Below are 14,224 nucleotides of genomic sequence, written 5' to 3'. Positions count from 1 at the left end.
AAAAAAAACCTTAGGGTTACCTGTAATTATTCTTTCTTTACATAAAATCCAATACCAAACATTATTGGAGACAGGCTGCCTGAGTTCAAATTCTAGGGCAGCCACTTATTAGCTGTGTTAGCTAGGGACAATTGTATAACCTCTCCTGACCTTGGTGTCATCTGTAAAGTGGGGGTGACAATCTTACGAAGCTCATAACACTGAAAGAGGCTAATGTTTGTAAAATGCTTTCAACATGCCTGCTGTGTAGTGTGCAGTAGTGTTTCCCGATCCCTCAATTCCTTAGTCTGAGAACAGCCAACCACAGCACTCATCCGTTCTCTTCTAAGTCTCCTACCAACCAGGCTCCCTTGCTACAAGTGCCTTCAATGGGTCTGCACAGCACTGCACAGCACCACACAGCAAAGCACAATGCATGGCGCTGCACTGCATTACATTACACAACACTGCACAGCACTGTATTAGACAACACAGTATAGCAGAATTCATGCACTGCATTATACCACACAGCACTGGATAGCATTACACTGCATTACATCTCACGGCGCTGTGTTACACAGCAAAGCATACTACATAGCACTGCGATGCATTACACTACAGAGCACTGCATCACACTGCATAACACTGCACAGCACTATACTACAATCTCCTTTCAACAAGCAGTATGGCAACTGCAGTGATTGTCTTTAAAAGCTACTACAAAATCTTCAATTTCTTTGAAATTTTTCGTAATGAAAATGTAGAAGAAACCCCCATAGGTCAGACCATATCATTATTCTGTTAAGAGCTTCTAATTCTTCCCCTTGTACCAGAGTAAAAGCAAACAAGTCTTTACATCTGCTGGTGAGGCCCTCATCTCTCAGACTTCTCTCTTTATCCTGAATTCTTTCAGGCACACCCTGAGTTGCTACCTCCCTGGGGTCTTTGGACTGCGGTCCTCTTGCATCTTCCCAACTGTTCGCCTTTGAATGATCTCCCTCCCACCATCCTAAAGGTTTCCACTTCATCTTCCCAGAGCATTTATCATACCTGACACACTACCTCCCAAGTCACCAGTTCTGAGATGACTCCGTTAAAGCTAGCCCACATTCCACCTACTTATCCTAAAGGTATACATGCTTTCCTTAAGAGGAAGTAGCCAGAGAAAGGGCACCACTTTCTACAGTGGCTCAGACATGACCTCTTACATGCATGGAATGGTGAAGAAAGAAAGGAAAAAAACCCCAAACCAAACAAACAGCCCCCGCCCCCAACCAAAGTCAAACCAGCATAGGTTCTGAGTTGTCAGGCAACCATAATAATCTGGGTTTCTGGTGTCTATTTTCAGTATTAAACCTTTTCCAAAGCTAATTATCCTACTGCCCACTAAAAAAACAATTTGAATCTGAAGGTAGACTACAGATAGAACTAGGAAATGAGACCACACCAGGACTAAGATGCAAATCCTGCTTTGTCCTGGGCATCCAAGGCCCAACAAAGGAGCTCTTGTACTTACTTCAGAGAAAGGGTGTGGGGGGAAGATGAAAAGAGAAATGTTGATCCACCACCACTAAGTGACGGGACCACTGACGAAACACATCAATTCATCTAATCCGTATACTTAGGGAAAACACAAAACTCTCAGTCAACTTACAGACCGAGAAAATGAACACTCAGACAAACTGGTACAGAACAGAGTCCAGATTCAAGCACAGGGAAGGCTCCCTGAGCCAAAGCTAGTTGCTTACCTTGCTCCTGTGGAACCTCGCCTCTCAGGGGAACTAGGGCAAACTACAATTGAAAAAGCACTCAAATGGCCCATTTACCCACCATCGCTACCCTTCTGAAATTACTTAACATGCCCGACTCTCCATGAACCCAGTCACAGCTTTGTGCTGGCAACTCCCTTACCTGTGGACATAAAAAATGGGATGCGGAATTTGCCACTCAGCACCCGGGCCCGCAGATTCTGCAGTGTGCTCCCATCAAATGGCAGGGCTCCACACACAAGCACGTAGAGGACGACTCCAAGACTCTGCGTCCCAACAGAGAGTACAGACAGTTAGTTCATCAGAGTGTATGTGAAGAACCAACTTTCGCTCTCTATAACATAATGTGGGTCACTATCAAGTCCCAACAGAGAGTACAGACAGTTAGCTCATCAGAGGAAACAAAAGAGGCCATCAGAGTGTATGTGAAGATGATGAAACCAACTTTCGCTCTTTATAACATAATATGGGTCACTATCAAGGTCAACAGTTTTCAGAGCAGTTAAGTCTTCTTTGCTTCCAGACATGAATTCTGGGTGAGATCCCCAAAGTTTCTCAGAACCCAGCTCTCAGAAAGAATAGTCCCTGTTCTTGGCACAGGTGTCATCCGCTCAGGCCCTTGCAAGGTTCTTCTGAAGATGCAAAACGAGTAGTTCAAATCCAAGGCTCATGTGAGTTGAGTACTAGAGGAGAGATTGCTGCGGATCGGGGGTTGCAAGTACACGTGAGGGCGCTCTCCACTCACACATGGCACTGTGTGTCCTCTAGCAGGACAGCTGTCATCTAGACAGGGGAACAGGGTGGTAAGAAGGGCAATACTTACCCAGATGTCCACTTTGGGCCCATCATACTCCTTCCCTTCGAAGAGTTCTGGTGCAGCATAGGGAGGGCTGCCACACCACGTCTTCAGCAACTGCCCGGGAGTGAAGAGATTGCTGAAGCCGAAGTCTAGAAAGGCAAATAGACAAGAGTCTTGTCATCAACCCAGCAAACACTAGTCTCTGCTCAGTGGAGCACAGGCCGTGTCATCAAGCTGAAATAGCAAATTCAGGACATAAGCCATCAGCCACCTGAGCTTGATGGAACTAGGGAACAGGTCAGGTGCAGCACGTGCCTGGCATGTGTGGGTCTGGGGAAGAAAGGGAAGGGAAAGATGAGAGGTGAAGGGAGAGAAGACCCATGCTGGGAAACTTTCTCAGTTGTACTGGACACAGAACACAGGCCCTCACCCACGACAGGGGAGAGTTAGACTCTACCCTGAACTACATACACCCCCTGAAGAAACTCTGGCCAGCTCAAGCATGCCAGGCATGGCTCTGCAGGCCTCTTCTCCCCATTCCCTCTGCCTTGCAAAAACAAACAAACAAAAAAGTTAGATTACATTCCTAAAGCTAGTCATCAAAGTTTATTCCTTTATTAGGTTACTTCCTCTTCCTGAGGCTGACGATCAAGGTCCAGCTATCAAAGTATTGTAGTCCAGCAATCAGAAGCCCCCTTTGGCTCAACTGATTAACATGTCCAATTAAAATTAAATACCTCATCCTAACATGGGTTTCCCCCTGAACCTTTATAGACTATCCCTTTCCTACAGGCCATGCCTGTCTCCTCTCCATACAGAGGCAGTACTTTGACCCTACAAATATCTACTCCATTTCCCTTTTCCCTCTATCTCCTGTCTTTGTCTCCTATTCCCTGCTCTCTGTCCCTCTGGGACAAACAAATCTCCTTTTGCTGAGAAACGGTCTTGGGTATCCTGGCCCGATACTCTTCCCCACTGATGCAGAAAGCTCTGCAGCCCGCCTCCCCCGCCTCCCAGGAGGGGGGAGGGGGAGAGTGGCTCTCCCCTGCTCACAGAATAGTCTTTATTGCAGTACAGTCATTAAAGTCCATCACAGCCAGCCCTACCCTGCATAGCTTTCCAACTTAGCCCTGACTAATCTCCATTACTAAGGGCTCACATCCTGTGTTTACATGTCTTTCTTTATACTACTTCCTGTCTGTGCCAGGCTGGCTCCTATCTTTCCCACCTTTAAAATGTCACTCATTTTCTAGGTCCAGTCAAATATCACTTCCTGTATGAAGCTTTAACTGATTTACAACAGAAAATACCGTGACAATGGCTTCCTCTGGGTTATCATAGCCTTTTGTTTATTCTCCTACGTTCCAATCACTACACCGTCTTATTCTATACTTAGCTGTATTACTGTGTTCAAGCCCTCTGCTGATTACTGACAGAGGGGGCAGTTCTATTTGTTCTTGTCTCTGTACAGTGTTTTTAATACACAGTAGAAACCTGAGAAAAGCTCACAAAAGTAAACTTCAGTAAAATCACTTTGTCAGTCCTCTCCTGAACATGTAGCTACCTTACACTGCCAGAACCTCATCCTCCTATGCATCTTACCTGAGGCAGTAAAGACAACTTACTCAGCACAAGAGGCTTGGGGTCAGGGTCTGATTCAACTCATTATAGCTGGAGAAACAAAACATCAATAGAAACAAACACCTCTTTGTGAAAATCTCTTACACCCCCTAACTTTTCTATACTCCCCTATGACACTGTCTTTTATTTTAGGTGTGTGAGTGTGTGTGTGTGTGTGTGTGTGTGTGTGTGTGTGTGTGTGTGTATGTGCGCGCGTGTGTCTGTGTATCTGTACTCCCCTATGACACTGTCTTTTATTTTAGGCGTGTGTGTATAGAGCTTTTAAAACACTCTACCTCCTTTGGAAAAATCTATTCTTTCTCTCTAGTTCCTTAAGAATTATGTGAGTTGTCCGAACAAGACTTGTACAATGACAACACCAATTGATATTCCAACATGGATAGAGGGAATCTTACAGGGTCCCACCTCTAGATTAAGATCTACAAGCAAAGCAGGGCTCTAGAAGTTGGGGTGCAGAGGCAGGCGGATCTCTGTGAATTCGAGATCAGCCTGGTCTACAAGAGCTAGTTCCAGGAGAGGCTCCAAAGCCACAGAGAAACTGTCTTAAAAAACAAAAAACAAACAAACAAAGAGAGCTTCAGGAAATAAAGAGCTAGGAAGAGAGGAAGGGTCAGCCTTCTCTTCTACAGGGATGAGGTAGAAGTCATCCAACACCAAGTCGTCAGAACTATACACATGTAAGCACAACTGCTCACACCACTAACAATTAAAGAGGAGGTGATAAATTTGAGAATGACTGGGGGGTCATGAAAGAGATTAAAGAGATGAGGGATGGGAAACATGATATAAATATAGTCCTTGTATTTAAAAAAATGTTTAAAAAAAGAGCTATTTATTGTTTTCTGACTCTTTCACGGTAACTAACAAGTCTTTAAGCACAGTGAGTGTATAAGAAATACTGCTTATGGCCTGGCATGGTGACTCATGCCTTTAATTCCTTTGGAGGCAGAGACAGACGTTTGTGTGAATTTGAGGTCAGCCTGGTCTACATTGTGAGTTCCAGGACTTCCAAGACTCAATCTCAACAGCAAATGCTGATTATGAATGAAATCACATTTAAAGTCCTACCAGCTGATACTTTTTGGAGAAAGAATCTCACTATGTGGTCCAGGCTAGACTAGATCTTGTTATGTAGCCCAATCTGGCCTCTAACTCATGATCTTCTTGTCTCCTGAGTGCTAGAACTAGGAGGATATACCAGATCTTTCTAATATCCAACTGTTGAAACACAACTTTATACACCACAATCTACACACAGTGAACATTGTTCAAACTTTTCATTAGAGAGTACAGATAAATCGCTCAAAATCAGACTGATGGCACAAGCCTGTAACCCCAGATAACTGAAGGCTAAAGCAGGAGGACGCCAAGTTTGAGGCCAGCTTGGACTGCTCAGTGAGGCCCTGTGTCAGAACAAAAAGAAAGAGAGGAATGGGCTCAAGTTGAGCGCCCGCTGGCATCACAAATAAACTGGGGGGAAACCTATGGTAACACTATGAAAGACAATTTAAACAGTTTAAGCACAAACCCAGCAGGCCCAGGCCCTCCCTTTTTCATGACATACACATTACTGTAAACTGAGGTTTTCTTTTGAGATACTGCCTTCCCTGCCAGTATCTCTTCACCTCACAGTCCTCTTCATCACTGCCGCGCACGTTGGTAAGCCAGAAGTCTGGCCAGTTCAACGTGCATTTGGCTTTAATGTAAGTTGTTTCTGAAGATTTAAATTATCCATGCAAAAGAAACATCAAATTATAAACACACGGGAACATTGGAACTCATTTTGAAAACCCGGTTCCTCTAATAAATACTTGAGGGGTTGAAAAAATGAACTGAGAAACTATCTGCTCTCCTTTCTCTTGGCTGCTTACCTTTGTGGACATTTTCATACACACTTCTAGCAGAAGGCTATTTTTGAGTACTGCTGGTGTCTTAGCAGAGTTGGGGGGCACTGGGATGTGCGGTAGAAAGCAGGGGTTGTACTGTTTATAGTACAGACAAGTGAAATAAATGGAAATATCAACCAAACCAATATGGAAGAGAAACGCTCATAACGAGAAATGAAGTGAAGAGTATAACAAGAATGGATTCTCACTGGCTTGGGTCAGAACTACCCAAACAGTAGATTTAACTACAGCAAAAGACTCAGAGATCATGTTTGATCTGTTACTTTGAACCCAGAAAGTCATTATTTCTCTTCAATAGGCTTTTGGAATGGCTTTTGTTTCTACTCCTCCTCATTAATGTTTAATACTCCTAACACGTCCACTACAAGACTCTACATAAGTTCTCCCATCTCTTTACTCATTCATTCAACATGGATATATGGAAAACTTCCAGTGCTGGACATAGCAACATAATCCCTACAGGTAAACCAAAAACACAAGGGGCAGGATCCCAGGGATGACTCAGAAAGGAAGTAGGGGGCTAGCAGGATAACTCAGCATGTAGGAGTGCTTCCTGTACAAACCAGAGTTCAAATCTGAAGCACTCACTAAAAGGCTGAGTGTAGCCAACTAGCCAACATGCACATGCTGGGGGGGTGGGGGGGGTTGAGGACCTGGGAACTGGCTGACTGCCAGTCCAGCTGCAGGTTCAGTGAGAAAGCCTGTCTTATGAGAATGAGGTGGAGAAGAGTGCACACGATGTGCTGGGTGCACACACACACGCAGAACCATATGAATACCACATCCACGCATGCACACAAAACTAATTAAAGATAGTTGATCTGGGGAGTCACAGGGGGGAAAGTGGACTGGAAACTCCGAATGGGGGCAGAAGGGAATCAAGGGCTGAAAACTCAGCTAGCTTGCTAAGTAAGTTTAAGGAGTCATGAAGGGACTGCCCTGGGTGTTGCACGAGGCCTGTGGTAGGAACCCTCCCTGCCCCCGCCCGAGTGCACAGCAGTACCATTGAGATGAGCTCAGCTGTAAACGCTGGGCCTCTGCTTCCCTTTCCTCCCTGCTCTCCCTTGAGATGTTCTGTAAGACAAGATAGAAGGACTTTGCTATAACGAACTATAATATAACCTTTGGTTTTGATACATTCTTACCACAGCTCTACTCACAAACTGTTCTTATTCTCCTAACAGACTTATTAAGGAATATAAAAAAGCCATTTCATAATTTCATCTAATTAAATGTATTGGCAGTGGCTTTGGTACATTCACAGTTGGGTTACTAGAGCCAACTGCAGAGAGTTTTATCACAGAGAGAAGCTCTGTGCTAACCAGTAGTACTGCCCTTCCCTCAACACCAGGCATTCACTCACTGTCCACCTCGCCATTCTGGACATTTTACACGGGTAAAATCATAGAAATTACGACCTTTTATGACTGCCTTCTCTCATTATCGTATTATTAATATTGTCATCATCATCATCATCATCATTATTATTTGGTTTTTCAAGACAGGGTTTCTCTGCTCTAGAGTCTGTCTTGGAACTCACTCTGTAGACCAGGCTGGCCTTGAACTCACAGAAACCCACCTGCCTCTGCCTCCTGAGTCTGAGATTAAAGGCATGAGTCACCGCAGCCCGGCTTGTAGTATTTTGAAGGTCTACCCATATTGTATCAGTATCTCATTAGTTTTTGTTGCTGTTGTTGTTGTTGTTGTTCTTGTTGCTAAGGACAAAGATATACCACATTTTGTTCATCCTGTCTTATACCAGTCTTCCATTGACAGAACAGAAAGTTAGGTTGTTCCAACTTCCTACCTACATAAATGATGCTGCTATGAACACTCTCATGATGTTTAAAGTTTTTATTTCTCTTATACACACACACACACCAAAAATTCCCATAGTTGGGTCATATGGGAAGTCTATTATTAGCTTTTAAAAAAATAATGAAACTTATATATTTTACATTCTGGCCACCAATTCACAGAGTCCCAATTCTTTGGGAATGCTTGTCACTGTTGTGTTTACAATTATTCTGTCCTAATGACATAAACTGTCTTCTTGTGGTTTAATTTGCATTTCGAGATAACTACTGACATGGCAGGGCTTTGGGTTTTTAAACAAGGACTTGCTCTAGCTCAGGCTGGCAGTCAATTTGTAATTTTACTACCTCGGCCTCCCTGGTGGTAGGAATTCCTAAGTAACAGAAAAGCACTTCTTGTTCATAAAGGAAGGGGAAAGTGGCAAAACTAATTATAGTAAAAAAAAAAAAGGGACTAGAAGGATGGCTCAGCAGTTAAGAGCACTCACTGTTTTTCCAGGTGCTGGGATGGGTTTTCAGTGACAATATGGTTCAAATTCCAGGTCCAGAGGATACAATGCCCTCTTCTGGCTTGTGTGGGTACTGAATGCAGTTGTACACATATTTACACCCAGGCACTCACACAAAATGAAGTAAATATTTTTAAAAATTATATTAAATCCATTCACTGAAAGACATGTTTATGAGCAACCCCAGGGTGAGTGAAGATATCTATACCATACAACAAAGAGACTTGTATACATACAAGCACAAAAGAGATTCCAAATCTCCTGACACTGAAGTCAAGACAGACATCCCAGCAGGGAGATGGGCAAAAGACTTAAAAAATCAACTGACATGGAAAAAAAAGCAACATGCACAAATGTTCAAACTAATAGAAAGAAAAATATCATAACGAAACTCTATCCTTCATATGATTAACACAAGCCCTTCAAAGGTAGTGCATGTCTTCAATTCAAGCACTCAGGAGGCCGAGGAAGATGGATGTCTGTGAGCTTGAGGCCAGCCTGGTCTACATAGTGAGGCCCTGTCTCAAAGAACTAAAAAAATCCCCCAAACAAACAAAAACAAAAAAGCCACATGATTAATACATGCTAATAAAAACTATGAGAGCGGGGCACAGTGAAGCATACTTTTAACCCAGCACTTGGGAGGCAGAGACAGGAATCTTTAAATTCAAGATCAGCCTGGTTTACAAAGCAAGTTCCAGGACAGCCAAGGTTACACAGTGAGACCATGCCTTAAAAGCATACACCACCACCTGCAAGGCCAGCCGTTACCCACTTGCCAGGCCAACAAAGACTAAAAATTGTGGTAAGACTCAGTACTGCAGAGAACAGATCATCTACATTTGGCATACTCCAAGTAGAAAGTGAAACAGGCTCAGCAGAAGCCTACACTTTCACTCCTAAGTCTGTGTTCTTGTATGTTTAACAAAGTACACTGATGTCAGAGAGTACGCCAGGATACTTAGGAACACCTACTACAGCTACTAGAACTCTGAACCAAAGGCATTCAAATCACTATGAACAGAAAAATAACTTGTGACATAGTCATATCATAGAATACTATATAAAAACTAACATGAACAAAAGAGAGCTATATAAACATGACAAGTCTCACAAACACAATGTTACATGAAATAAGACACAAGAACAACCAAAATGATTCCACTCTTCTATTCATATATAACTAAAAACTAGCAGGGCATGGTAGCACACATATATAATCCCCATAACCAAAAGCCTGAGGCCAACCTGGACTACATAGCAAACCCTGTCTCAAAATAAATGCTAACAAAGAACATTAGTTTCTTATTTATTTATTTATTTATGCATTTCCCTTCTTTCTTTTAGTTTGTCTAACTTAAGGTATCAAGTCAAATGGATATCCAGAAGAAAAAAGAAAGGAAAAATCTGGATATAATAATAATAATAATAATAATAATAATAATAATAAATAACAAAATTAGATAACAAAAAGTGGAAGAAATTTTGGCAAAACTTTTAGCTAGTCTTACATAACTTTTTTTTGTTATTGTTGGGTCTTCTTTTTTCTTCTGTTTTTTAAAGACAGGATTTCTCTGTGTAGCCTTGGCTGTCCTAACTTGCTCTGTAGACCAGGCTGTCCTCAAACTCACAGAGATACACCTGCCTCTACCTCCTAACTGCTGGAATTAAAGGCGTGCACCAACACTGGTGACATGTAAAGAAACAGAAGATGTCAACTACATACAGTGAAATCACACAACAAGCCACACAAATACTAAAGGAGGGAAAAGACTCAGCAGTTCACAAGGTCAAGTAAACTCGCTTGCAGTTTTAGAGTTTCTAATGATGAAGCCCAAAGAAAGTGGGAGGTGGGTGGCACTGAAGTCGAAGCCATAAAGGAGGTCCATATTCATACAGTAAATCATGCTACATTTGCTTGATGTACATTGCTATTCATGCAATATTAAGCAGTGATTTTATGGAGCATTCTGGAGAAGATAATTGATATAACATAAACGGAGAAGCAGCATTTGTACATATGCTGATTATATATAGAAACCATGCCCTAGGAAGAAATGGCAAACATCTTATCGATAATATTATATCCACAATGTCCTGAAATCTTTCATTTAAATTTCTAAAGGTATGTCCATTCAATCTATAGTTAATTATGTTCCTTTAAATATATATTGTGGTGATATTTAGTTTATGATCTAACAAATAAAGCTTACCTGAAAAATCAGACTGCAAAGCTAGCCACACTAGTTAGCCATAGAAGCTGGGCAGTAGTGGCACACGACTTTAATCCCAGCACTCAGGAGATAGAGGCAGATGGGCTACATGAGAGTAAATCAGTCTAATAGAGAAACAGAGTTCACACCTTTAATTCAGCACTAGGGAGGTGGAGACAGGAGTGATATGGCTGGGCAAAGAGAGGGGAGACAGGAACACAGGGCAGTTTTAGTGAGTCTGAGCAGCAGTGCAGTCTGGAGCAGTTTGAGGTTCAACGGATCCCCCTACAGTCTGAGCACAGGTAGACGTAAGAACTCTCTAGTGGCTGGCTGCTTTGCTTCTCTGATCTTCAGTTTTAACCCTGATATCTGTCTTTTGGTGGGATGTTAAAATATCACCTTTTGGGTGGAATGTTGAGCCTAGGTTGGTCAATTCTCAATCCTCCTGCCTTAATCTCCAAAGGCTGAGATTACATGTGTGTGTCTCATGCCCAACTTTAAGCATCGCCTGAACAATAAACGGAAACAGCAGCTCTTTGCAGAGAACTGACACTAGTGTCAACTTAAAAAGATGACACTCCTTACTGTTTACATAACAGCAATGGGAAAAGATTTACGGCCTACAGACTCAACCCAAGGTGATAAATGCCGTAAAACTTTATCAAAGAAACCGAAGTCATAACAGAGGAAAACAAAACATTAAGGGCTGGCAAGGTGACTTAATCAGTAAAGTGATTGCTGTGTAAGCACGAGGACCTGAGTCTGATTCCTCAGAGCTGTGTGTGGTGACAAATATTTCTAACTCCAGTGCTGGGGAGAGGGAGACAGGTGGATTAGAAAGCTTGCTGGCCAGGCAGTCCTGCTTAATCAGGGAGTCCCAGGTCCAAGTAAGAGACCCTGTTCCCAAGGGTGGCCGGTGGGACAGCACTTAAAAATTATAATGGCATGGATATTAGGATTCACCAGACCGGTATAACAGAAAACAGAAAACAGCATTTCCAAAGAGACAGACCCTGCTCTCTGCGACCCATGGGGCTTCTAACCCCGAAACTCTTCCTTTTAACCAGTCATATCCCCACCTGTGACCACACCCAAAAGGTGTGGTCAGTGCTACAGGTGTGGAAGCAGACCTATTACTACAATTCCTCTTTTAGTCTAAAGAAAAAGGTTGAGGCCAGGCGGTGGTGGCGCACGCCTTTAATCCCAGCACTAGGGAGGCAGACACAGGCAGATCTCTGTGAGTTCGAGACCAGCCTGGTCTATGAGAGCAAGTTCCAGGATAGTCTTTAAAGTCACAGAGAAACCCTGTCTCAAAACAAACAAATAAGCAAACAAAAAAACAAAAAACAAAACAATAAAAAAACAACAACAAAAAAGGGAAAAAGGTTTAGGCTTGATACAAAACTATATACAATGACCGCAAATATCGAGTATGCTCTAGGAGAAGGAAAGGTAAAAACAGACACAATTAAGACCTTCTATCAGTGAAGTAACACAGAGCAATTGGCAAGAACTACATGTCCAGTCACAGGGTAAAGGTATAGCAGGGATTACTATGAAGTTGTCCTAAATTGGAAAGTTTAAGACCTGTATTCTTATCTAAGAAGAGAGGACAATAACTATGACAGTCTAATCTTTAACTTCATCAGAGACCTGAGAAGGAGGATAACATTACTAGGGTAGGCAGGAAGTACAGGTGAGCGACTTCCAAAAGGTGCAGTGAAGACAGAAACGGCAGACTACCTGGAAAGTCACCCAAAGTCTCACAGCAGTGTAGGGGCCGCCAGCTTTGGCTAAGGCCTAGAGTATCTGACTGACCAACACAGGAGCAGGGAGGTAGAAAGACTGTTTTACCCTGACTTGGCAGGGTTCATCCATCTCTAAGTTTGTCTCCTGCAAGTATGTCCCAAATTAGCTGTCAAGGTGGGGGCAGTTCTTTGCCCAAAAGGCCAGTAGCTAAGGAGAGAACGAACTCCAGAAGGAGTGTCATTGGTGCCCACCATACTCCCAGGAATAGCTTGGTGCTGTCAGGAGCAATTGTATCTCATGTCAATGGAGTACTAATATTAAAACATTTCAATGCCATATTCTGTAGGTCTTTGAAGTTTTTGAAGATCAAATATCTACGTCTGACTAACCTCATAGGTATAAGAAACATAGGTAACTGTAATCTGTAATTTTCAGAAGCATAGTTGTACAATGGCTGAAGTTTCCCAAAATAATTTATCAAGGACAATGACTTAAAAAATGTAACTATATACACACCTAGATAGAGATATAAATCTCAATGACAGAACATGGCTTACACATGCGCACACATGAACATGTACACTTGAGTGTGAGTAAACAATAAAGAAGTTGCTTAAGTTAGATACTCTATAGAACAGAAGTCATATGGGTGGAGCAGTCTTCTTTATGTGGCCTATGGTCATTTAGTTCTCCTCCCCTAAGTAACTCAACATAATTTGCTAAGTCTCTTTTCCAACCCCCAACACCCCAGTTGGTTACCATTTGTCTGCAAGCTGAAATGGTAATTTAGTCCTTTTCCCATAACGCAAAGCAGAAGACTAATTTGAACCCTATGTTCATCCTCTAGGCTGATTTAACTACCAGAGGTTGTTATTGATTTTGAGCCTTGAAACTCTTTGTTCTAGGCAACGAGGAGCCTGCGGCTCTACACGGTAGTGATACTGTATCCTAAAAATAAGTGCATCATTAGCTGGGTATGTGAAATGTGGTAGAGAAAAGAGGAGAACTGGTGGCACTAATTTAAAAATTGGGGCAATTCTAAGAGCAAATTTTCTTGTTTGGTCCACCACTTCAGAGCAATAACACTGACTTCTTTTCTGGTTGATGAAGGAACAATCCAAAGCAGATGTAAACAGATGGGGCTGTAACCTTCCGTTAGTTCCAATGTTCTCAGCGCTCACAAAGCAGTGCGGTGCTGTGCAATCGACGGCCAAGCCTTCAGGAGACCGAGGCTTCCCTTCCTGACACAGTACCCAAGTAAGCAGCCTGGAAACCTGGGAATATATGCATGTCTCTAAGTGACACACAGTACATAAGTAAACGGCTTGGAAAATGGAGCGGGACAACAAAGTAAACTGGGAATATATGCATGTCTCTAAGTGACACACAGTACATAAGTAAACGGCTTGGAAAATGGAGCGGGACAACAAAGTAAACTGGGAATATATGCATGTCTCTAAGTGACACACAGTACATAAGTAAACGGCTTGGAAAATGGAGCGGGACAACAAAGTAAACTGGGAATATATGCATGTCTCTAAGTGACACACAGTACATAAGTAAACGGCTTGGAAAATGGAGCGGGACAACAAAGTAAACTGGGAATATATGCATGTCTCTAAGTGACCGGCCTCACTAGGAAGCACTGTGACAAGATCCTTCATTCTGTCGAATCTAGAAGCTTTGAGGACCACAATTACAACAGGGGCAAATAGCCCAAAGCAGCATTAATTCTGGCCCTTGTTTGATTTCTCAATGAGCCTACAGGGAAAGCAGGGTGAGCTTGCTGGAGATGACTCAAAAAAACAACAAAATAAAACAAAACAAAACAAAAAAAACTCCAA

At 42.6% G+C, this 14,224-nt stretch overlaps 1 protein-coding gene across 1 annotated transcript in view; it reads right to left on the bottom strand.

The window, feature by feature from the left end:
- The window catches only part of Sik3 (SIK family kinase 3), a 225,485-nt gene that overhangs the window by 46,641 nt on the left and 164,620 nt on the right, over positions 1 to 14,224 (bottom strand). Inside the window, 2 exon segments of the mRNA XM_013112888.3 lie at positions 1,891 to 2,014; positions 2,572 to 2,696. Of these exon segments, the coding sequence (XP_012968342.2) occupies positions 1,891 to 2,014; positions 2,572 to 2,696 (249 nt within the window).

The sequence above is a fragment of the Mesocricetus auratus genome, unplaced genomic scaffold (genome assembly GCF_017639785.1).
Source record: "Mesocricetus auratus isolate SY011 unplaced genomic scaffold, BCM_Maur_2.0 Super-Scaffold_100022, whole genome shotgun sequence".
Classification (NCBI taxonomy): Eukaryota; Metazoa; Chordata; class Mammalia; order Rodentia; family Cricetidae; genus Mesocricetus; species Mesocricetus auratus.
The sequence above is the reverse complement of the archived record's forward strand: the minus strand, read 5'-3'. Positions and strand labels throughout refer to the sequence as shown.